Source organism: Equus quagga, chromosome 15 (genome assembly GCF_021613505.1).
Source record: "Equus quagga isolate Etosha38 chromosome 15, UCLA_HA_Equagga_1.0, whole genome shotgun sequence".
Taxonomy (NCBI): domain Eukaryota; kingdom Metazoa; phylum Chordata; class Mammalia; order Perissodactyla; family Equidae; genus Equus; species Equus quagga.
The window spans coordinates 33,832,082-33,854,273 of NC_060281.1; the positions used below are offsets into that span (position 1 = coordinate 33,832,082).

Sequence of the window (22,192 nt, forward strand, 5' to 3'; positions counted from 1 at the left end):
TGTCTGGAGACATTCTTGTCACAACTTGCAGGGGGTTGTTACTAGCATCTGGTGGAGAGATGCTGCTAAACATCCTATAATACACAGGACAGCCCCCACAAGAACTCACTCTCCAGCCCAATGTGTCAGTAGTGCTGAGGCTGGGGATCTCTGCTTTAATTGTGTAAATAAACATCCCCCCTTCTCTTCGAGCCACAACTTCCCCCAGAGGACATGGGCATCTGGGGTGGGGGAACCTGGAGGTAGGTGGAGCTCAAGTTGACTTCTTAGTGTAAGCAGAGGTTGTTCTCTCTGAGCCAGAGGCTGAGGGGCCGGTCACAAAACAACCCTATGAGCTACTGAAGTTTTAGCATTTTTGTGTACCTTGTTATAACCTATGAAGTTAGCAATGTCAGCCTCATTTAACAGATGAGAATAAACAACCTCGAATCAGGGAAGTGACTTGCCCAAGGTCACACACCTGGTAAGCAGCGGAGCCCAGACTTGGCCTGCACCTGCCCGACAGCAAAGCCCACGGACCTGGGCACATACACAGCGGCTGGGAGATCAGCGGAGGGAGTGCTGTTTTATTTAGCAAGAATTGTGTCCACCACCACCCAGAGGGCATCACAGAGCAGGTAAGAGAATCGGGGGTCTAGGGAGGATCAGGAGTCAGTCCAAGGGGACTCTGTATGGAAGGAGACGTGTAGGGGGAAAGTCCTGGGAGGTCCAAGCAAAGTGTCCTCAGCTAAGGAGCTTCTCTGATAGGGAAGAGGATGGGAAGAAAGGGTGAGGGCGAAGATACCAACTGCCCAGGCCCAGACTCCGTGAAGACCCCTAGACATCATCTAGCCCTGGTCCTTCCTCTTACTGATGAGAAACTGCAGCAGAGAAATCAGGTGCCAGACGGCAGGCTGGCGGCAGAACCAGGACTGGAATCTCAGCCTTCTGCTTGGTGACTGACAGTGGACTTCCTTTTACACTGTTGATGGAGAAGAGCTGGGGAGCCAGTGGTCCCAGGAACCCACCTGCAGGAAATAGCCCCAGCTAGTGTGAACGGGAAGGCTGAGCCTTGAATCAGGAGTCTGTTTAGGAGGGGAAGAGGGCAGGCCAAAGGCAGAGGGGCATTTGGCGATCCTGGCCCCGCCCCTTCACTTGATGGAGTAGCGCTGACCGGGGACCTCGCGGTGGCAGCTATAAGGGGTCACAGAGCCACAGCCACATCCCACACTCATCTCCTTCCGGAACTGGCAGGCCTGTGGGATGAGGGATGGATAGGATGGGTTAACTGAGGCCCCAGGAACCGGCTGCCCAGCCCTCAGCTCTCCCCATGAACAGCTGCGTCCCCTCAACAGCTCAGGGTCTCAGTGCTCCTCTTCCAGCAAAAGCAACAATAATAATGAACCAGACTAACTTACTGAGCACCCACTACATGCCAAGCACCTAAGTGCTTTATGTGCATGAGCTCATTTCATCCTCCAACAGCCCTCTGAGATGGACGCCATAATTCTCATTTATCCAGGACTCAATTACCTCATCTGTAGAGTGAGGGGTAATAATATTACTACATCACGGGATTGCTGTGAACTAAGATATGTACAGCACCTGGCACATAATAAGTGCTATTTAAGTATTAGTTATTGTTGTTGTTATTATTATTATTGTTTTATTATTATTATTAAGGAATCTGCAGCATAGAGAGGCTAAATAAATTTCACAAGGTCACACAGCTATAATGGCAGAGCCAGGACTCAAAACACAGGTTAACATGGCTCCACAGAGCTGGTGCTTCATTGCCTAGAGCTGAATTCAGTGCCTCTATGGGCTGGGCAGCCTCCAGCGCACGCCCAGTGTCTCTTTCAGTAGCCCCAAGCCCCTGCCTGGTCAATGTTTCCTCTCAGCCACCCAGACCGGGGTTCCTTTTTTTCCCTCATCCCTCCCTAAGTGTGGCAAGCTGTCATCCTTCCCCCTGAAGCCCCTGTTCTTCTCAGAGTCCTGGGGCAGCCGAGTCCCAGTCCCGCTGGCCTTGGGGACCCACACATTTGGACCACAGTTTCACTCACCTTCTTGATACCGTACAGTAGACCAACAATGGCTGCCGCCACAGTGAGGGTGATCAGCACGATGGCCCAATCCGGGACAGAGCCCTTCTCCTGAGGCTTCGGGCCTGAGGAGCAGAGAGGGACAGTGACTGAGGCAGGTAGGACCTCCACCCCCAACTCCTCACTGCCCTCCGTGACTTTCCATCTTTCCTTCTGTGACTCTGATGTCCACGTGACTCTAAGACCCCGTTTCTCTGTGGAATTCTTTCCTATTATCTTGGGATAAGAATCTCAATGGAGGAGGTTGAAGGCCCCCTTAGGGCTTCGATCTAAACCCCAGTCATCTCTTCCTCAACACCTGCGGACGTGTCTGTCGGTCTCTGACTCCTCACTGACATCCACATCTCTCCATCTTTCTGAACCCTCCTCCATATCTAAGGCTCCACTGTCCACGTCGCTCAATCGGTGATGTCTCTTCACTGTGAGGGTCCCCATGGGGGCCTCTCTCCTTCTGAACCCCAGTCTTCCCCACCACTCCTGACAGACGGTGACTCTGGTCACTAACAGGAGCCAGAGGCATTGTCCTGTCCTTCCTCCACTCATTTCTTGCCCTCGGACAGCCTATGGGGAGGCTAGGATTGAAGGGGAGGGGAGTAGGGAGACAGAAGGAGGGAGGAGGATGGCAGCTCTGGCAGGGATGCTTCTTGCCCTGGAAAGATAGATTCAGCAATGAGGAAGGAAGTTGAAAACCTTTCGAGGAAGCAATCAGGTAACAGACATCTGGGTATTGGTCTGATCAGAGGCTTGAGGGGGCACTGAAATGCCTTTAAGAATTGGAGACATCCTCAGACATACTCAAAACACAGTTGGAAGCAGGCACTAAGGCCTGTCCCTGTTCTCCACTCCAGGAGCCAGGGCGGCTGCAGGGGAATAAGAAAGAAGGGGCCCAACCAACATTTTCCTGGTAGAAGACCCAATGCGAATAAGAGCGCCTTACTGCTCGGGACACTGAGCCCAGGGGACATGGTGGCCGCTCCAGCCGTTGTGGGAGTGGAACCTCCTGAGACAGCCCCACTCGATGTGGAAGTCCCAGGCACAGCTGGAGCAGCTCCAGGGGCTGTCGTGGGGGAGACAGATCCTAGAAAGGCAGCGGGGGAAAATGACCGGAAGAGACCCAAGCAAGAGCAGAAGCAGAAATTGCATCTAACGCACCCTCAGTCAAAATCCTAGCAAGTTTTTGGTCGAAATTGATGAACTGACTCTATGGAAGTGAAAGGACTGAGAATAGCCAAGACATTCTCAAAAGAAAAACAAAAGCGAAAGACATACTACCATATCTTGAGACGTGCTACAAAGCTGCGGTCATTGAACACTGTGGCACTGGAATAAGAACAGACAAACAGAGGAACAGAACAGAGTCCAGAAATAGACCCACACGTATGTGGGCACCTGACCTTCGATAAAGGTACTCACATGATTCACCGGTGGGGAGAGAGGGAGGGTCTTTGACATAAATGGTTCTGGGGCAGTTGGTAATCCATAAGGGAAAAAAAATTAACCGTGACCTCTACCTCACTCCATACACAGAGATTAATCTGAGATAGAGCACAGGCTTAAATTTGAAAGCTAAAATAAGACAGCTTCTGAAAGGAAATGTAGGAGAATATTTTCATGACCTTGAGGTAGGCAAAAAAAAAAAAGCCTGAGGCAGGATACAGAAGACACCAACCACAAGAGAAAAGGTTGATAAATTGAAAGCAAAGAAGGGGGTCCTTGTACAGCCACCAAGGCCAGGGCCCTGGTCCAGGAGGTTCTGGGGCACTGCTGAGTACCCGTGGTGGAGCACAGGAAGGACCCCCGCCCCAGAGGTACAGCTAAAGAGTTCTTCAGAGATGGGTTGAGCAACAGAAATATTACCTGGCAATGTTGAGACTGTTCCTGAAGTGCTCCCAGAAATGGTCGGAGCCAAAGTCTGAGGACTACCCGAAAAACCCCCAGAGGCTGAAGAAACTGTTGAGAAACTCGCAGAGACAGTGGGGAGACCCACAGAGGCCCTGGGGAGACCCGCAGAGGTGGTGGGGAGACCCGCAGAGGCAGTGGGGAGACTCCCTGAGACGGTGGGGAGACTCCCTGAGGCGGTGGGGAGACTCCCTGAGACGGTGGCGGTGGGGAGACCCGCAGAGGCGGTGGGGAGACTCCCTGAGATGGTGGGGAGACCCGCAGAGGCGGTGGGGAGACCAGCAGAGGCGGTGGGGAGACTCCCTGAGACGGTGGGGAGACCAGCAGAGGCGGTGGGGAGACTCCCTGAGGCGGTGGGGAGACCCGCAGAGGCCGTGGGGAGACCCGCAGAGGCGGTGGGGAGACTCCCTGAGATGGTAGGGAGACCAGCAGAGGCGGTGGGGAGACTCCCTGAGACGGTGGGGAGACCAGCAGATACTGGATTAGAGATCCCCGATGGGGTCAGCTGAGCTGTTGGAAAAAAAGGAAAAATTATATGATGGGGTTAGAAGAGTTGGCTATCCTGGGCCCAGAGTCCACACGTCACCCCAACACTCCATGTTGGAGCCCCGGTTCTCACCAAGTCCCGCCAAGGCCTGCAGGCTCAGGAGCAGCACCAGTGCAGCGTCCATGGTGCCAGCTGTGTGTCTTTCCAGGCCCTTCTCCCTGGCTCTTTAAAGGCTCCCAGACCTATTACAAGTCTTGGGAGAGCCAGGTGTGCCGGGGCCTCCATCACCAGGATCTCCATCCCCAGGGAGAGGTCACCAAGCTGTCCCCAGAGGATTAACCTGTCCCAGCCTGATCCCAGGAAGCACTGGGCCAGGGGAAAAGTGAGTAAGAGCCTAAGGACTCCCCTACCTGGCCCCCGGGCTCTTCCCAGACTGGGACCTGTCCCTCAGGCCCAAGGCAGGCCCCAGCCCAGACCCTCCTGGGAGAGGGGACACCCAGGTGCCCTATCCCAAGGTCCTCCTCTTGCTCCTAGAAATACCACTGGGGGTGAGGATATATGGGTCCCTGGGGGAAGCAGGATTTGGGAGCTGGGTGGGAGTAGAGAACGTCATGGCCTGGGAACTGCAGCTGACCCTTAGGACACCCCAGGGCAGGTTAAGCAGATGAACACCTGAGCCATTACTCATCTAGACTGGCAGCAGCCCACGGAGTTTTCCATTCCTTTGGTGAAGAAGGGGCGAGGGGAGACGAGGGACACCAGGGAAGACGCAGTGTGTGCAGCGACAGTGCAACGTGGAGGCAGACTGTCCTGAATCCACTGCACTGGGATCCACCAGTTCCGAGCTGTGCACACTCGGACAAGTCACATGACCTATCTAAGTCTTAGTTTCTTCACCCCTAAAACTGAGTAGTCTAGTACCTAGTCTAGTACCTAGTTCAAAGGGTTGTCACAACATTAAAGGAAACAATGTTTCTAATGTGCCTAGCACACCACAGCGTCAGCTATGATTACATGGAAAGAGTACGGGCCACCGGCTGGGAAAGACACAGGGGCACTCCTACCCTCAAGACTCAGATGCCCCAAAGCATCTCTCTGTGTTCCCGCCTTCTTCCCCCTGCTCACACCTCCTGTATCTGCTGATCTTTTCATCCATTTATTCTTCCCTCCCTGGGCTTCTTGCTCCCAGTGCAAGTCTTAGTCCCTGGATGTCTCACTTTATTTACCGTGTAGACCGTGTGTCTCTCTCCATCTCTCCAATTTCCTCACCTTGCTTCTGGCTTCTCTCCTGACTCTGCCCAGTGCTCTCTCTGCCTCCATCCCTCTGTGCTGGGCCCACTGGTTTTCTGGGAAGAGGGGAAACGATGCTAAGGGAGGCGGATAGGAAGATGAAGTGTGTGTGCCTTTGTGTGTTCCAGGGGGTTACGTGACTGGTGTGTCAATCTGTTGAGTTGACCGCTGTGTCTGGCATTATGAGGGATGGGATCTCATCTCTCTGCTGCTGATTTGCCATGTGACCTTAGTAGGTCATTTACCCTCTCTGGGCCTTAGCTTCCTAGTTTCTAAAGAAAAATGGTAAACTAGATGGGCTCCAGACTCCCTCCACATGTCTGTCCTCGGATTTGCCACTCTGAGTGCCTATGTGTGAGGGTGTTGCTGGGAGTATGAGGCGTCCCTTTTGCACGAGTGCCCCGGGTGGGAGGGGGGAGGATGTCTGATGGAACTCATGTCTCCACCTGAGTATCCAGGATATTTTAGAGCAACTAAAACAAAACATTCAAAGATGAAAGTTCCCCATTACCCACATTTCTCACCCCAAAAGTCACTGTGACGGGGGGAGCAAGACACCTGGGTCTGGGAAAAAACTTGGCATAATCCACCCCTCCCTTTTGGGCCCACATTCCTGAGCCCTTCAGTGGCATGAATGATGAAAATTAACTGCAGTTAATAATTAATCCCTAAAGAGCAATGAGAGGTTCAGGCCTGGGTGGGGCCCAGACACCTGCAGGAGGGACACCTCCCTGGTCCCCACTCCCCTCTCAACCTCCCTCTCTGTGGGACCAGGCACCCACTCCCTCAAGCCTTGAATCATGGGGGAGCGGGAGGGCACAGGACTGAGAAAAGGGGACCACCCTCTATTCTCCCCTACAGCCCAGTGAAGGCCTCTCCTGGGTCCTCAAAGCCATGTTGGGAGAACTGGAAAATCCAGTTCCTGCTTCCCCCTCCCCATTCCCCCCAAACGTCTGTACTAAGGATTGAGTAGGGTATAGAAAGGCAGGCCTGGTCAGGAGAGGCCAGCCGGGGCTTCAGGCATCTCTTCCGTCCATCGGAGAAGCGAGGTGGCCACAATGGGGGCCGGACTGCCCCTCTTCCTCCTGCTGACCTTCCTCGGCAGCTCACATGGAGCAGGTGAGGGCTGACGGCTGGACAACGGGTCCCCAAGGAAAGAAGAGGCCAAGAAGGGGAGAGAGAGAGAGAGACGGAGGCACCCCAGTCCTGAGCGCCCGAGGGTTCGGGGCTGAACGGCCACCTGGAGAGGGTCTGAAATGGCATTGCCGGGGAAGAGGAACTTCGAGGGAGAGGGGTAGGAGGGGGTGCCCGCATCTCTGAGGGAATCTGGCCCTGACGGCTGGGTCCTAAGCTGTGCTTTTGGATCCTTAGGGCCAGGAATGACTTTGCAACTGAAGCTGAAGGACTCCTTTCTGGCAAATGTCTCCTATGATTCCAGCTTCCTGGAATTTCTCGAAAAGGTAGTTTTTCGGGAGGGGAAAGGATGGGGCTGTGTGGAGTGTGTCTGAATCAGTGTGGGCCTCCCTGCTGGGGGCTGGCTGTCTCCGGGGTGGGAGTGAGAGCCATCTTACACCTTGCCCTCCAACCCCTTGTCTCCCCCAGCTCTGCCTCCTCTTCCATCTCCCATCCGGGACCAACGTCACTCTCCATCGTGCAGGATGCCCACACCACGTCATCTGCAGAGTCTGAGAGCAATGGAAGCCTGTGCCCCTCTTGGCCCCAGGCATTTGGCCCCTGGAGTGCTGGGGGATGTGCTGGCCCTGTCTTCCAGCAGACCCTCACCCTGCTGAGTGGCATTAAATACGCTAAATCCAATGATTTGAGGCTGTGGGCTCATGAGCATAGGGCCGGCAACTGGACGCCCTGGTCTCTGATTCTCCCCCTTGTTAAGCAGAGGGGTTCCGGGATGGACACTCTCTCCCTCAACACCAGTGACAAAAGCCTAGAAAGAATCTAGGGAATTAACTGTTAAGGGATACACGCACCCCGCACACATATATGCATGAACATGAACACACACTTCAAGTGAGATCTTCAGAACCCCTGGGAATAAAGGAAAGAAACAAGTATTGAATTCCTACTTTGTTCCAGACGTGATGCCTTCTCATCTCCATGCTTGCGGCAATCTTGAATGTAGCAGGATAGGTATCAGTACCCAATCTTACAGATGAGGAAATTGAGGCTTCGAGAGGGTAAGTCCCTCACCTGAGTCCATTAGCAGTGGAGAGGTCAACCCCAGACAAATGCTGGCTTAAATGAGACTTTCATTTCATCTCCCTTTGCTTAAGCTTTGGGGCTGGGGGTTCAGGAACCCCAGACAGGGATGTGGACAGAACACCCGAGGACATGGGCCCCTGACCCAGGGATCCCCACAGGTCAGTCAGGGCAGGAGGTGGGTGGGAGGCAGCTCAGGTGAGAGATGAGGGATGAGGGGTTCAGCTTGTGAGCGGGTGGTGGGCCTGGCATAAGTCGGTGGTGGGGAGGAGAAGAGGGCGCCAGAGAGCTTGTCCTGCTAACCACGAGAACATGTAGTCACGCAGGCCCACGTGCGAGTCCTAGGTAAGTTCCTTATCCTCTCAGAGCTTCCACTTCTTCACCTGCAAAATGGGGGTAATGATAGTACCAGCTCATAGGATTATTGTGAAGATGACATGGATAAGCTACCTGAGGCACATGCCACAGTCTGTCAGATAAGTGGGCCTGGGATTATTAGGGTGGAAACCCGGTCCCAACACCTAAGTCCTAGTCTCCTCGAGGGTCCGGTGTCCTCCTGCTCCTGATTTTCTTGATGCGGGCACTCATCTGACTCCCCACTCAAAATTGTCTTGACTTCTTACCAGCTCTCTCAAAAGGCCAGCATGCAGCCCAGACATGCCCATTTGGAAGTATTGATATGATTGCTTCCTGTTCTCCACAGTACCCGTCCCCGCCTATTATACCCCCACACCCCCCATCACCACCATGTGAAATTAGAAACAGACTACTTTGGAGGGAGGTGAAGACAACAGTTTGGCATGGAGCATCCCTGAAGATGAGGGGAGCACAGGTATGGGAGAGTGAAAAGAAAAACTTACAGAATTCCTCTAGTTTCCTTTACAACCATCCTGGGACAATTAGCCCAAAGGAGAGGTAGTAGGGGGGCCCAAGGGGCCCCAGTATTTCATGGCTTGCCCCTAGCCTGCACCAACGGGCAGGTGACAGCTCTCTGCCTCCACATCAGCCTCCTTGCCATTCTTCGAGCACTCCAGGTGTGCTCCCATCTTACCTTTGCTCTGGCTCTTCCCTCCACCTGGAAACTTCCCCCAGACATCCGCTTGGTAACTGCTGCACCTCCTGCAAGTCTTTGCTTAAATCTCACCTTTACAAGAAGCTCTGCCCTGAACCCCTATTCAGCTACCACCTGCCCCCCAACATGTACACCTGGGTCCCCCCACTTTGTCCTACCCTTTTCTCCCCATAGCATTTATGACATAGTTTTACTTATTGACATGTTACTTCTGACTCTCCCTGCTGGAAGGAAAGTGCTACAAAGGCAGAGACCATGGTTTCCCTCATTGATGAACCCGAGCGTCCAAACTAGGGCCCAGCACATAGTGGGTGTTCAAGAAATACCCGTGCAACTGGGAGAGGAAAAAAAAGAAACCACCACCTCCTCCTTTTCCTCTTCCCTCTGGGTGGGAATGTGGATTTGGTGGTGGGAGCTGGAGCAGATCTTAGACCCAGAGTTGGAACGAGTGTAAGAGAATGGCAGGAAAATAAGATTGAAACAGGCATGGGCCCCCATTACTGCAGAGCCCTGCCCTGCTTCTGCTCAGCACTAGAAATGTCCATCTCATCCAAGCCACCATTATATCTGAAGCTTGGTCACAACAGCTAGAAAGAACCTGCACCTAATTTATTGGGTTGAATCCCAGCTGACACTTTGGCCAAGGTACTTTTATTCTCTAACAGCTTTCTCCAAAATGGGGTGAACATCCACCTCATGAGGTTCTTGGGAGAATTAAATGGCACCACAGAGGACCTCAATAAACGCACCATACAGGGTAGCTACTGAGAGCTGCTGGACAAAATGTAACTTGGGCGTGAAGGGCCAGACCCCTGAATTCCACTGAAATGAGACAAAGTGTTCAGGGTGGGTAGGTGGGCATCCGTGAATGAGGGGCTGGGCAGTGTGTCCCTGCACTCTGGTCTCAGGAGCACACAAAGAGGGAACTCAACTCCCGCACACCCTGCAGCCCTCAGGCCTGGAGGAAACCCCTGCTCCTCTCAGCACCCCTGGGGAAGGGCCAAGGAGCAGGGATGCTTCCATTCATTTGGTGAGGAGGAGGCAGGGCCTGCAGAAGTCAGGGCATTGTCAGTAATTCCGGAAAGTAGGTGGAACCCAAGTCACTGTGCCCAGGCCCTGCTGGAAAGCTCCACTGACCTCCAACAAGGCAGGCACCACCCAGCACCCACACTCCCACTGTGGCCCAGAGCCTGAGGCTAAGAGGCAGCCCTATTCTTTCCCCAGACCAAAGTCTCAGGAGCCAAGAAAGTCACCACTAGGGAAATGAGGGATAAAAGGACCACAGCCAGACGTGTTCAGGATTTTATAAGTTTGTCTGAATTTCCTCATTCCCAAACTTCCAGGTGGGACTGAATAGGAGGGAGACTGGGGCAGGAACGTGAGCATCTCGAGGCCACCCACAGGCAGGCTGACCGAGCTAGTCTGTGTCCTCATTTACAGAATGAGAGAGGTGGACCACACGGTCTCTCAGGCCCCATCACGCCCTGACAGCTGCCAGATCTGTTTGTCCTCAAGGGTGGGTCTGGGAGGGAAGGAAAGCGCCAGGGATGTTAAGTTAGAGCTCAGGGCTCCCTGGGGCTGGGAGACGCATCCATCAGCTGCCGGAGGTGAGAGGCTGCCTTGTCCAGCTTCGACAATTCCAACTGGAGGGAAGAAAGCTGGACGAGAGAAGCAGGTAAGGGGCCAGGTATGAGGCCACCCCCACCAGCCCACACTCCCTCAAGGAGGCGGGCTTCCCGGGTGGCCTCCCCCAGCCTCACCCTCTGCTGCCTCTGAGTCTCTGCCTCTCCCTCTGATGGGGTCCGGGCTCTGAGGCCATCAAGCTGCTTCTGCAACTTGTGTCTTCGGGCAGCTAGCAGAGGTAGATGGGTCTGGGGGTCCACGAGGCCCTGCAGAAGAAGAGAGAGAGAAGGCTCAGACATCTGCGGCCCGCCCAGCACCTCCCTCGTCTCCATTCTAAGGAGCCCCTCCTCACCTTCATAGAACCCACCACTTCCCCTCCTCCCCACACTCTCTTCGACTCCTCCCCCTCCAGTCTCTTCTGGTCACCTGCAGCTCCATGTAGACCTGAATGGTGTCACTGAGTGGGGCCTGGGCCCAGCCGGAGGGAGCTGCTGCGCCTGGGGGTAAGAGGCCCACGGCCCCACAGTAGCCCAGGGTGCCCAGGGGCTCCAGGAAGGCCTCGAAGAGGCCCTGCTCTCCAGGCTCTGAGCTCTGCAGCAGCACTGGGGAGGAAAGGGAATCCGTCAGGGTCAAGACATCAGATCCTGCCTCCCTTCCCACCCTGCACCTCCTAACTCTGGGCTCTGCCCTCCAGGCTTTCCCCTCTTCCCGCCAGCCCCTTCTTTCTGCAGGGACTCGGGAGCCCAGGACCCGACTCACCTCGAGGCCGGGCCTTAGTGAGCTGGTACGTGGCTCGGAGAGCCCTCAGCGCCTGCACGGCCTCCTGGACCCAGGAAAAGTGCTGTTCCAGCTGGGGCTGGTGCCAGTGTTCCTGGAGATGGGGACCCAGAGTTAACAAGCGGGCTCCTGGAGACTCAGTTCAACTCTCCTGGTTCTATCCTCCATCTGCCCACCCCTATCTCCTCAGAGCAACAGATCTGTCCTCTCCACTACACGCAAAATGCACCACCTCAAGGAGCACAACACAGCGAAAACTGGAGCGTCATCTAAGAAGGTCTTAGATGGTCGGGGGTTGATGTCTGTTTAGTCACTCTGATTGAAGATGGCAAACCACCAAAAACAAATTAGAATTGAAAATGTATTATTCAAAACTCACAAAACCAAGTATGTATAAAAGAAACTTGAATAAACTTTAAAATGACTTTTTGGGTGAGTTTGTAGCATTTACCCTTCTGAAGTTTTCAAAGCTTAAAACTGCACTGACATTTTTGGGATATCCTATTACTAACATCTAATCCTCATCACAACCATGACATGTACTATCACTATCCCCAGTTCAGAGACAGGGGAAACTGAGGCAGAGTCACACAGCTAGTAAGTGTCAGTCTCGTGACAGAGTCCTGCTCTTGACCACTTTGCTAATACTGCCCCCAAGTCAGCCCTGCAGGAACAATCCATGTCCCCAAAGACTCCAGGGTAAAGTACAAACCCTCACTGTCAATGACTCCACCGCAGCAAACTTTTAGAAGATGGCTCCCCAAGTCTTCAGCAGCAGCCCCCCTCCCAGACACCACAGGCGCGTGACTCACCAGGCTGCGGGCACTGGGGTAGGGGGCAACAGAGATGCTGGGGGCAGGGGGCGTGCCAGGCCTGGGGGGCAGCCTCTGCCAGAGCTCTTCGGCCAGGAAGGGCATCAGCGGGGCGAGGAGGCGGAGACCGACATCCGCGCAGGAGAACAGGACCTGAGGAGGCCCTGGCGGGCGAGGCGAGTGCAACAGCACTGGCTTCACAGCCTCCTAGGGAGGAAGCCAACGGGTCAGGGGACGGCCCACGGCCACGTCCTTCCTCCACACACTTGCCACCCTACCAGTGGGGAATCTGTGGGCAGAAGCACCATCAGCTGCCCCAGAATATACTATGGAGCACGTGAAAAGTGGAAATCTAAGGCAGGGATTCTCAGACGTGGGTGGGAAATAAAACTGTCAGGAATGTTTGCATAGTTTAAAGAAAAGCACTGAGTTTTTTGCTTATCAAAAAGGGACAGAGGGGGCCGGCCCTGTGGCCGAGTGGTTAAGTTCCCCCACTCTGCTTCGGCAGCCCAGGGTTTCGCCGGTTTGGATCCTGGGGGCAGAAATGTCACCACTCATCAGGCCATGCTGAGGTGGCATCCCACACAGCACAACCAGAGGGACCCACAACTAGAACATACAACTATGTACTGGGGGGCTTCGGGGAGAAGAAGAAGAAGAAGAAAAGATTGGCAACAGTTGTTAACTCAGGTGCCAATCTTTAAAAAAATAAAAGGGACAGAGGTTTTTAAAAAGGTTGAGAAACAGTGAGCTAGGGCAGGGATCTTGAGCCAGCAGCATCACCTGTGACAAAAAATGAAAATTCTTGCCATCCCAACCCCCGCCTGCTGAATGAGCCGCTCTGCGTGGGGCCTGCGCTCCTGGTGAACGGCCCTTGGGCAATTCTCACGCAGGATCAAGTGTGAGAACCCCTGGGCTAAAGGACCACTATTCCTCCTCCCCATCTGCTCACAGCTCCCGGCCTGCCCAGGGCCCAAACTCAGCAGTCACCAGGGCTCAGAGAGGATCTCCATCTGCCTTCCAACCCTGCTCTGTTAGACTGTTTTCTAGAAGTCTCCCCTGGTCCTCCTCTCTCCTCAGATGACAGGCAGGGAACGGCGCCCAGGCTGCACTACAGACACCAGTCCCGGGGAAGAGGGGAATTGGGATGTCCCGTCTCGTCTCCCTTCCTGTCCTAACCTAACGGGACAATCAGGAACCCAGTTCAGAGCTCTCTGCCAGGGAACCCGATTTCAAGAAGCAGGTCTACAGGAGCGGAGCGCCACACCTGGCCCCCAGCCTCACTCACCAAGTAGACATCACAGAGGTTGTGGAGCCAGAAGTGGTGCAGGGCGTGAGTGACAAGCGAGAGCTCTTGGGTCAGAAAGCCTCGCTCACACTCCCGGGCAGTGCGGGCAAGGCAGCTCAGGATCCAGGCGTCCACAGGGGAGGAGGGGGACAGCTGCAGGCAAAAGGGGGCTCAGGACTGGGACGGCTCAACTCCCACCCCCTTGCCTCCTTTCCTTCCAGACGCCACCTTCAACGCTCAGACAGCTGACTCCCCACCCCAGAGGGAAGAAGAAAGCATCTCTTCTTTCTTGTACCTCCTCTGCAGGCTGGGGTACAAATTTCTCCCCTAGAGCATTGAGGATAAAGCGCAGGGCATTCCAGATCTTGTTGCAGAAATGTCGGGAGCTCAGGACCTCAGAGACAGACAGATGTAAGTCGCCCCCTGGGAAGGAGAGAAAGGAGAGAATCTGTATGTGGGTGGTGGCAGCACAGGGAGTCCTGGGCCCTGCTCGCCCCTCTGCGCAGGTGCCCACTGCCCCAACACCTCCCTTGCCCAGGCTTACCCAGGGCCCCATGGGAGCACAGGGTGAATCTCAGGGCATCTGTCCCACACTCAGGGATCCCATGAGGGAAGTCCTTCCTCTGCAACCAGAGGGAGAAGAGGAGTGGCAGGAGCCTATGAGGCTGTAGGGTCAGAAGCCTGGGTGGTACAGGAAATCAGCGGCCACAAGCTAGAAGCTGGGACAGGGTAGCCACTGCGGACTCACCTGTGCGGCAGCCGCGATCGCCAGCTCCGCAGGATCCAAGTTCCCATCCTCCAGCTTTTCCTGCAGCACCTGGGATGGGCAGTTCACTAGCCTCGGCTGAAGTCCCTGCCCCTGCAAGGGTCCCACCCACTGTCCCTCACAACTCCAGCTGTCCAGTCAGCCCCTCTCCTCAGGCTCCCTCCCTCTCTACTGCAAACCCCATCCCTCATGCTGGGCTCCGCATCCTGACCTGCAGCTCCACACCACTGATGATGTCCCGTGGGTCCAGCACATTCCCCAGGGACTTGCTCATCTTCCGGCCCTGTCTGTCCCGAACCATGGAGTGAAGAAGCACCTAGGAGCATGGAAGAAGGCAGCAGAGGGGGGCCTAGAGAGCCTTTCCCTGGAGGGTCCCTTGGGGTGGAAAGTAAGTCAGGAAAAAGGGATAGGGAACACGAATACCAACACATTAGGGGTTAGAGCGGAGGACAAGTTTTGGGGAACACTGAGGGGGTCACAGAGAGGGACAGGGGCATTGAAGGACCAACTACCTTGCTGAAGGGGAGCTGCCCTGTGAGCTGCGTCCCCAACATGACCATGCGGCCCACCCAGAACAGCAGGAGGTCACTGCCCGTTTCCAAAAGTGATAGGGGGTAGAAACGAGCAAGGTCTTGGGTCTAGGAGAAAAGACAGAAGGAGTAAGAGGCCCAAGCTCTGGGCCTCCAGCTCTTCTCAAGACTCAGGGGGACCCCTTTGTTGACATCATCCCCACGTTCACGCCCTTCCTCTCAACCCGCCTCACCTCTTGGGGCCAGCCCAGGGCAGAAAAGGGGAAAAGGGCTGAAGAGAACCATGTATCCAGGACATCAGGGTCTGGGAAACAGAATAGGGAATGGGGACAATTGGAACCTCAGCTTCTAGAACCTCAGCCAGCTACTGCCCACCCTGCCAGCCCAACCCCCATCCCCAGAGACCAGGGGTCAGGCCTTGGCCCCATTCCCTGTTTTCCCAGCCCCACCTTCTCCACTCAGTATCTTCCCTCCCCGGCCCTCCGGCCCTCTGGCACTCACCCCTCGCCAGGGTCAGCTCGGTCCCTGGTCTCCCTGTCAGTTCTGCAGCTACCTCTCTGGCCTCGGCCTCTGTCCGCCCAACCACCCAACAGTCCTTCCTGCCGTCCTGCAGAAGTCAGGGGGAGGGGGAGCCTGAGGAAGAATAATACCTGATAGGTGTGAAACATCACTGAGTTTCAAGTTCTCTTCCGTGGTTTGACAATGGCCGGCCCCCTCTGGTGGTGAGATGACGAAATGCCGGCTCAGGGGTCCTCTTGGCCGCAGGTTACATGACCAAGCCCCAAAAGTGCAGGAACAGGTCGGGTGCTGGGCCTGGCTGGAAGTCCTCTGACTGGGGCGCTAGGTCTCCTTCCGCCACGCCTGCCCTCCCATCCCTTCCTCCTACCAACCTCTGCATGCTCTTCTACGACTAGGTAGGCTGGAATCCGATGGCCCCACCACAGCTGCCGGGAGACACACCAGTCCCTGCCGAGAAGCCATGAGCTATTTCTCAGAACAACCAGTGGGTCCTCCCTCCCCATCCCCACGAGAGCTCCCCACCCCTTACCCAATGTGGGAAAACCAGTGCTGCCAGTTCTTCTGGTGGAAGGACGGACTGAGCTCCAGGGCCCCGGACTCCACAGCCTGGGGAAAAGGGCCGTTAGACAGGGCTTCCCCTCCTGCACCGGCACCCCTCCCAGGATGGGACAGGTGCCTCTGGGGTGGTTCTAAAACTCAGAAAAGACCTCCCAAGGCTCCTGAGAAGATTCTGGACTTGAGTGAAAACATAAGCCAGCCCTTTCTGGGCCACTCCATCCCCACAGCTCTCCTCTCAGTTTCCACAGCTAGAGAGGTCTCTGGGGCAGGAGGGCTCCACCCCGTGTCTCTTCACTCCAATCCTCCGGGAGCTGCCCCCCACCAGGCCCCAGTCCATCCTCGCACTGCAGCCTCACCTGGGCAGCTCGGTCCCCCATCTCCCGGCAGCGGACAAACCACTGGCTCTTTAGCAGGTACTCTACCACATCCCCGGAACGACTGAAAGGGAGACAGGGCGAGTCCACCGCTGCTCCGGCCCTGGGCCTTTCCCCCAGGGACATGGGCCCTCCTGTGCCAGGCCCTCAGTACGGAGAACACAGCAGCAAATAAACTGACACAGAGCTTCTCTTCTAGTGGAAGGAGTGCACAACCCACCCTACTGTCACTCTTAAGCTCCACCCATTCCCTTCTGGGGGTGGTCCTAAGTAAAGGAGTTAAAACGGGGTTACCTGCAAATGGGCAGCACCACAGGGTGGTCCTGGAGGCCCCGGAACAGACCCCGCTCCCTCAGTGCAGACATAATCTTGCCCCGGGCCACAAATCGGTGAAGACCCTGGGGGAAAAGTGGCCATAAGAAAGGTTAAAGGCCTCTAGAAAAACAAGAAAGTGGAAGAGGGGAGGAGGGGCAGGGGGTGCCCCCAAAATATGAGGTAGCATGGAGGCCAGTCCCACCTGCAGCCAGTCCCCACAGAGGGAGGTCATGGTCCCATCCTCCGCAATGACACTCAGGGGGCTCAAGCCGTGTCGGGCCCCCAGCTCAGCATCAGCAGGGCTGTGAGCTGGAGTCACTTTCACTGCCCCTGGGGGAGCAGAACCACCGTGAGCACTGAGCCCCGACCTTGGCTTTTGCTTTTCCAGAGGTGTTGTCATCACCCACGCCTCCCTCCTCTCCTTGTCTGTGCCTCCCTTTTGTTCCCCACTGCCCATTCAGACCACCCTACATGGAGATTCCCCCAACACTTTCTTCCTCTTCCTGGTTCCTTCCCTCTCTCCCAAAACCCCTGACTTTTTCTCCTTCCCCTGACCTCCACTCACCTGTGCCCACATGTGGCTGAACAGCAGAGTCTGTGATGAGGGGGAGAAGCTGCCCCGTCAAGGGGTGACGAAGTTGTCGCCCGTGTAGATGCTGAAGAAAGGGGAAAGGGATCAAGGACAGGCATGTGTGGGATGGAAAGGTCTGGGCTGGGCCCAAGAACCCTGGGAATGAGGGTGAGAACCAGAAGGTGAAGAGCTAAAGAGGGGTCAGCAAACTTTTTCTTAAGGGGCCTGAGTGTATATATTTTAGGCTTTGTGAGCCAAGAGGCAAATCCAGTGTCTCTTCAATTACTCCCCTCTGCCACTGTAGCAGAGCTAGATGATACATGACACAGCCAGCTGTAGAAAATACACAAGCGAATGAGTGCGGCTCAGACAAAAACCGGCAGAGGGGTGGATTTGGCTCATGGGCCATAGCTTGTCAACCCCTGAGCTAGAGAAAAAGTGCAACCTCAAAAAGAGAAGGGAGCAGACTCAGAGACCCTGGAGAGCTGGGAGGAGAGAAGTCTTAGGAAAAGGAAGTAGAAGCAGGAGAGAAGGAGCTACCATCCTCAAAGGAAGGGAAGAAAAAGCTGTGGGGGCAGGAAGGCCGGGGCAGGGAGCACACTGGGTATTACTGTGTATCGGGAGTCGTCAGGATGAACGGCCACAGCCACGTCTCCAGGCAACGTCTCTGGCCTTGTGGTCCCCACCACGACCTCTGCATCTGAAGACAAAATTTAAGCACGTATAGCTGGTCATCACCCCGGCCCCTCACTCCTGACACAGCTAAAGCCAGAACTGGAAAAGGGAGGGTGCATGGAGCAACCAACGTTGAGCAGACCCCCAGGAGTAACTAGAGCAAATTAGGACCAGTGTCTATAGGAATCCGGGGTTTCCATGTCAGCTAATGACCAGAGGCCTCTCCTGAGAGGGTGTCTGGTGCTAAGGAATTCCTCAATAAGTTGTGTTGGAAAAATAGATATAGTGTTAATAAAAGCAACCAGAATCCTGGCTTGGTGCCCAGAGGACACTGCGGGTTCTTGGCACCCCAATCACAAACGTGGTGCATTCCTCAGGGCTAGCAGCAGCCCCTTCTAGAAGAAACTTCCTCTGACTATTCCAGCTCATCCATCTTCCCCTTCTCTGAACTCTTTGGAACACTTACTGTCCAAACTACACTTTAGAACTTTTGTCTCTTTCGGGGGCAGCGGCCTCCTGAAGAATTATGCTAAGTTCCCAAAAGAAACTGACCATGTGCACCTTTCTTACATGGCCCAGAATTCCCAGGGTAAGTGCCCATAAGAATACAAACACCACCAAGGTTCCCTATGCCCCTCCCACCAGGTCATGTGGAAACAGGCTGGCGGGTCCCTCCCATCAGCCCAACATGGCTCAAGAAAACAAGGCAGGCAGAGACAAGTGGACGACCCTTCCAAAGACTACCCTCACCAGGCTCTCCATCCACGGGGAAGGCCACAGAAACAAGGAGGCCAAAGGACACGGGGGTGGGGCAGCCGGGCAGTCGAAGCTCCGTGCGGCCAGGCAGGGGCCGGCTCTCCACCTGGGGGCGGCGAGGCAGTAGGGCTGGAGGGCAGCCTTTCTGCAAGGCTCCCACCTCCACGCATCGTCCACCCCAGCCTCCCTGCAACCCATGTAAAAGCCATTCAGAGGATTCAGGAGCCACCTCCCTCTCCCCTCACCTAATTCTTGTGCAGTCACAGTTATAGAAAACATTCACTGAGCACTTAAACCATGCGCAGGTATTGTGCTGAGCACCTTCCATGAGTTCTCATTTAATTCTCACAACACCCCCATGATGCAGGCAGTTCCATCATCCCTAATTTACAGACTGAGGCTGAAAGAGGCTAACAGGCTGCCAGAAGTCACACAGCTGGTAGGTGGCAGAACTCGGATGTGAATCCAGGCAGCCTGGCTTCAGAGCCTGAGCTTTCACCCTGCCTGGGAGCTCTCGCAAACCTGCTTCCTTTCCCTTCTCACCTCAATATCCGAGATGGCTGATCTTAAAGCGCATGACCAGTTGACAAGCTGCCGGTTCCGGTACAACAACCCCGCCTTGTGGAGTCGCACGAAAGCTTCGGTCACAGCCGCTGAGGAGCCCTAGAACAGCCTGAGAGTCCACATCCAACAGCCCTTTCCCAGCCCATCACCCCACTCAGGGACCCAGGCATTCCCACCCTCCTACCCCCAACACACACAACAACCCGCCTCCCTGCACAGGTCTCTAAAGACCCCCGACACCACAAGGCATGGAACACTCACAGGATCCATAGTAAAACACTCTCGGTCCCAGTCCAGGGAGGCCCCTAGAGCTCGGAGCTGCTCACAGATCTCTCCACCTTTCCTGTGCCCAGGGAGATCTCTGTCAGCAAACATGTCCTGAGCACCAGCCATGTACCAGGCTCAGTGACGCCCCCAGCAATGCTGGGTGCTGCAGTGAGTGTGGCATTGATCTGGCCTCTAGAAGCTAATGGAGACAGACACACAAGCCCACTATGGAGCCTTCTATGACTTTAAAAGAAGCATAAAGTTCTACATAACAGAGGAGGTGGCAGCTGATTCATGGGAAACCCAAAGAAGCTTTACAGAGAAGATGGCATATGATAACAGGTCTGAAAGAATGAGGGTGATTTCAAGCAGACAGAAGGTGGGAAAGGGTGAGGAGAGATGATGAAATCTAGGCAAAGGAAAATGGAATAAGTGGAGGAAAAAATATACATACATATATGTGTGCACATAGACAATTTAATGTATATCACATACACACACAAAGCTAGGAGATGCCACCAAACGCTAAGGGGCTTCAGAGCTTATTTCTCTAAGGGAAGTTCAGGCTGGACGGCAAGAGCCATGATTACAAATTAGGAAAGAGTGGGTGGGAAGCCAGGACCCCAACCTGCTCTTTCAGCCCCTCCAGCCCTGCCCATTATACTCACTCGTCCTTCCACTTCCACACCTCCCTAAGGAATTCCTCCCGGCTCAGCTCATGTCTCCTCACTCGTCGCTCCTTCCACAGTTGTTTCTCCACCACAGCCTACAGTAAGATTAGGGGGCAAATGAACAGAGAACCAGGTTTGCTTTGTGGGAAGAAATCTCTTTCACTCAAGAAAAGGAAAAAGTGGCAAAAGACATACTTGGGTAGCAATTCCTGCATGATCTGAACCAGGGACCCACAGCACCTGATCCCCACGCATCCGGTGCCTGCAAAAGAAATACCCTCATGTGAATCCCTGGGCTTCTGTGTTTATCCTCACTCCTTCCCATGCTTTCTACTTCTCACCAGCGCACGAGGGCATCCTGTATGGCCACTGTTAGTGCATGACCGATGTGTAGGGAGCCAGTGACGTTGGGAGGTGGGATACACATGGAAAAGGTCTCCCCTGTGGCGTGGGGCAGCTGGGTCTGGAAGGGAGGTAAAAAGTCAAAGGGTGAGAAGACTGGATGTTACCTGTGGGAATAGCACCCTCTAGTGTCTCCCAGGCAGAAAGAACTGCAAGGAAGGGGAAAAGCGGACAAGAAAATGCTTTGGAGACACCAGGAGCCAAAGACAAGCTCTCCCTGTTTTTTGGCAGGCTCTGCAATGTGGCTGGTTGCGAGCTCCAGGCTCTGAGGCTCAGTTGTGCCCACCAACCTCACGGGCCATTCCATCCGGGGGACGGTTTAGTACCCCTCCTGCCAGGTACTAACCTGATATTCCGGTTTGAAGAAGCCTTCTCGCACCCACCATGGGTACCAGGCAGCCTCAACGTATCGGGGGCTGTAGGCAGGAGGCAGGGGCTGTGAGACGTCTGTGGAGGCAGAGGAGAGCTCCACTAACTGCCGAACTTTGTTCCCACGCTGCATTCCAGCAGACCAAATGGGCAACAAGACATGGGACAAAAAGCCTTCAAGCTCCTAGTTACCTTTCTTTTCACCGGGTTCCGTGGGGATTTCATATAAAACTATCTCCTTAGGAGTCCAGGCCTTACTGGATTCTGCAGGTGACTGGGGGAGGAGGGAAGCAGAAAGGGGAGATGCAACTCCCAGGATACCCTAGGCATCTGGAATCCAGCCAGGCTCTCCTCCAGCCCCCTCCCAAATCTTCTCAGCCAATCAAGGACACGCTGTGTGACCCCCTAACCTTGCTCTTCCGGGCTATCCCGGCCTCCAGTGCCGCCTGCTTCTCTCGCAGGCGCTTCTGTTTGGCTTCACGGTTTCTCCGGGTGATGTGAGATCCATGGGGCTCTGACTGGGTAGAAAGGGGATGGGACCTGGGGAGGCCCCGTGAGGGCCTCAGCCCCCAAAGTGGTGGTCGAAAAGAAGCCAGAGGTAAATGAGGCATCAGGAGTGCTTGGAAACGGGTCAAGATCTGTTCCACACAGACAGAGCACATTAGTATATGGGGGTGGCGGAGGGTCACACCCCCTAAAGTCACACCGTATTCCTTATTCCCTGCCTCCTGCTAGCACTGGTCTGTTATTCTAAGTATCTATCCCTTCCCACATAACCCTTCTTCCGGAAAGACTAGAGGGCACGGTGTCGACAGTGACAGGTTCCTGGGAGTCAGAGACCTTCTGGGTCTTCACGGAGGCTCTTCTGGGGCAGGATGGGAGTCTCTGGCCCTCAACCTACTCATCTGCGATCTGGGGGTGACCGCTGACACACGAGAGGGGAAACGTCTCGGAGATTTGGGGGATGATCAACATCAGCGCGCCCGAGAGCCAGCAATGAGTCCCCCCAGCATCACTGCGATCAGCCTAAATCCGCCCGCACTGCCCCCAGCCCCGCGCGGCCCGGCCTTCCAGCGGGTGCCACCGCGTGGGCCCCAGCCAGGCAGCGCCTCCCACTCCCCAGAAGCCGCCTCGCGCGAGCTCACCCGGCGAGCCTGCCGCTATCCCAGGGCGCCCCACGGCGGCAGCTACACGAGCCGCAGGAACGCGCCAGCCCGACCCCAGAACGTGCCCCGCGATCGGCGCTGCACAGGGAGGCGGGGCCCGCCGGGCGCATGCGCGGTCGCTGGCCTCGGCCCCACCCCCTCCCCCA

The 22,192-nt window shown here is 55.2% G+C and overlaps 2 protein-coding genes and 1 long non-coding RNA gene across 4 annotated transcripts; 1 reads left to right on the forward strand and 2 right to left on the reverse strand.

The window, feature by feature from the left end:
* Positions 1–579: 579 nt before the first annotated feature.
* On the reverse strand, positions 580–6,407 carry LOC124226700 (uncharacterized). The gene is made up of 3 exons (XR_006885347.1): positions 4,600–6,407; positions 2,043–4,490; positions 580–1,235 (listed from the first exon to the last, which is right to left on the reverse strand). It is a non-coding gene; the product is annotated as an uncharacterized LOC124226700 (long non-coding RNA).
* A 269-nt stretch (positions 6,408–6,676) lies between these two features.
* Positions 6,677–7,826, forward strand: SFTA2 (surfactant associated 2). The gene is made up of 3 exons (XM_046640342.1): positions 6,677–6,876; positions 7,129–7,217; positions 7,360–7,826. Exons 1-3 carry the CDS (start codon positions 6,816–6,818, stop codon positions 7,444–7,446), a joined length of 237 nt encoding a protein of 78 aa, XP_046496298.1. The 5' UTR covers positions 6,677–6,815; the 3' UTR covers positions 7,447–7,826.
* A 2,506-nt stretch (positions 7,827–10,332) lies between these two features.
* On the reverse strand, positions 10,333–22,144 carry VARS2 (valyl-tRNA synthetase 2, mitochondrial). Of its 2 annotated transcripts, XM_046640336.1 has the most exons (30): positions 22,026–22,144; positions 21,291–21,518; positions 21,073–21,154; positions 20,858–20,958; positions 20,451–20,572; positions 20,305–20,371; positions 20,107–20,204; positions 19,433–19,514; positions 19,151–19,270; positions 18,602–18,713; positions 17,788–17,876; positions 17,171–17,261; positions 16,808–16,935; positions 16,585–16,688; positions 16,273–16,354; positions 15,888–15,964; positions 15,730–15,805; positions 15,341–15,446; positions 15,073–15,143; positions 14,822–14,947; positions 14,521–14,625; positions 14,292–14,360; positions 14,088–14,166; positions 13,839–13,966; positions 13,544–13,696; positions 12,256–12,462; positions 11,426–11,537; positions 11,093–11,268; positions 10,804–10,932; positions 10,333–10,701 (listed from the first exon to the last, which is right to left on the reverse strand). In XM_046640336.1, the coding sequence occupies exons 2-30, from the start codon at positions 21,489–21,491 to the stop codon at positions 10,606–10,608; spliced, it is 3,189 nt and encodes a 1,062-aa protein (XP_046496292.1). In that variant the 5' UTR covers positions 21,492–21,518; positions 22,026–22,144; the 3' UTR covers positions 10,333–10,605. The 2 variants fall into 2 exon arrangements, with proteins under 2 accessions (XP_046496292.1, XP_046496294.1); XM_046640338.1 differs by lacking the exons at positions 21,291–21,518; positions 22,026–22,144 and having other exon boundaries at positions 20,858–20,927.
* Between the last annotated feature and the right edge of the window lie 48 nt (positions 22,145–22,192).

Excerpts from the sequence above, each read along its gene's own strand:
- VARS2 (XM_046640336.1), bottom strand. The coding sequence starts at position 21,491 with ATGCCTCATTTACCTCTGGCTTCTTTTCGACCACCACTTTGGGGGCTG. Across the intron at positions 14,626-14,821 it reads GGCAGCTCCCCTTCAGCAAG|GTGCTTCTTCACTCCATGGT; the intron begins GTAGTTGGTCCT and ends CCATGCTCCTAG. Across the intron at positions 10,933-11,092 it reads AGGTCTACATGGAGCTGCAG|GGCCTCGTGGACCCCCAGAC; the intron begins GTGACCAGAAGA and ends CTTCTTCTGCAG.
- SFTA2 (XM_046640342.1), top strand. The coding sequence starts at position 6,816 with ATGGGGGCCGGACTGCCCCTCTTCCTCCTGCTGACCTTCCTCGGCAGC. Across the intron at positions 6,877-7,128 it reads CGGCAGCTCACATGGAGCAG|GGCCAGGAATGACTTTGCAA; the intron begins GTGAGGGCTGAC and ends TTGGATCCTTAG. Across the intron at positions 7,218-7,359 it reads TCCTGGAATTTCTCGAAAAG|CTCTGCCTCCTCTTCCATCT; the intron begins GTAGTTTTTCGG and ends TGTCTCCCCCAG.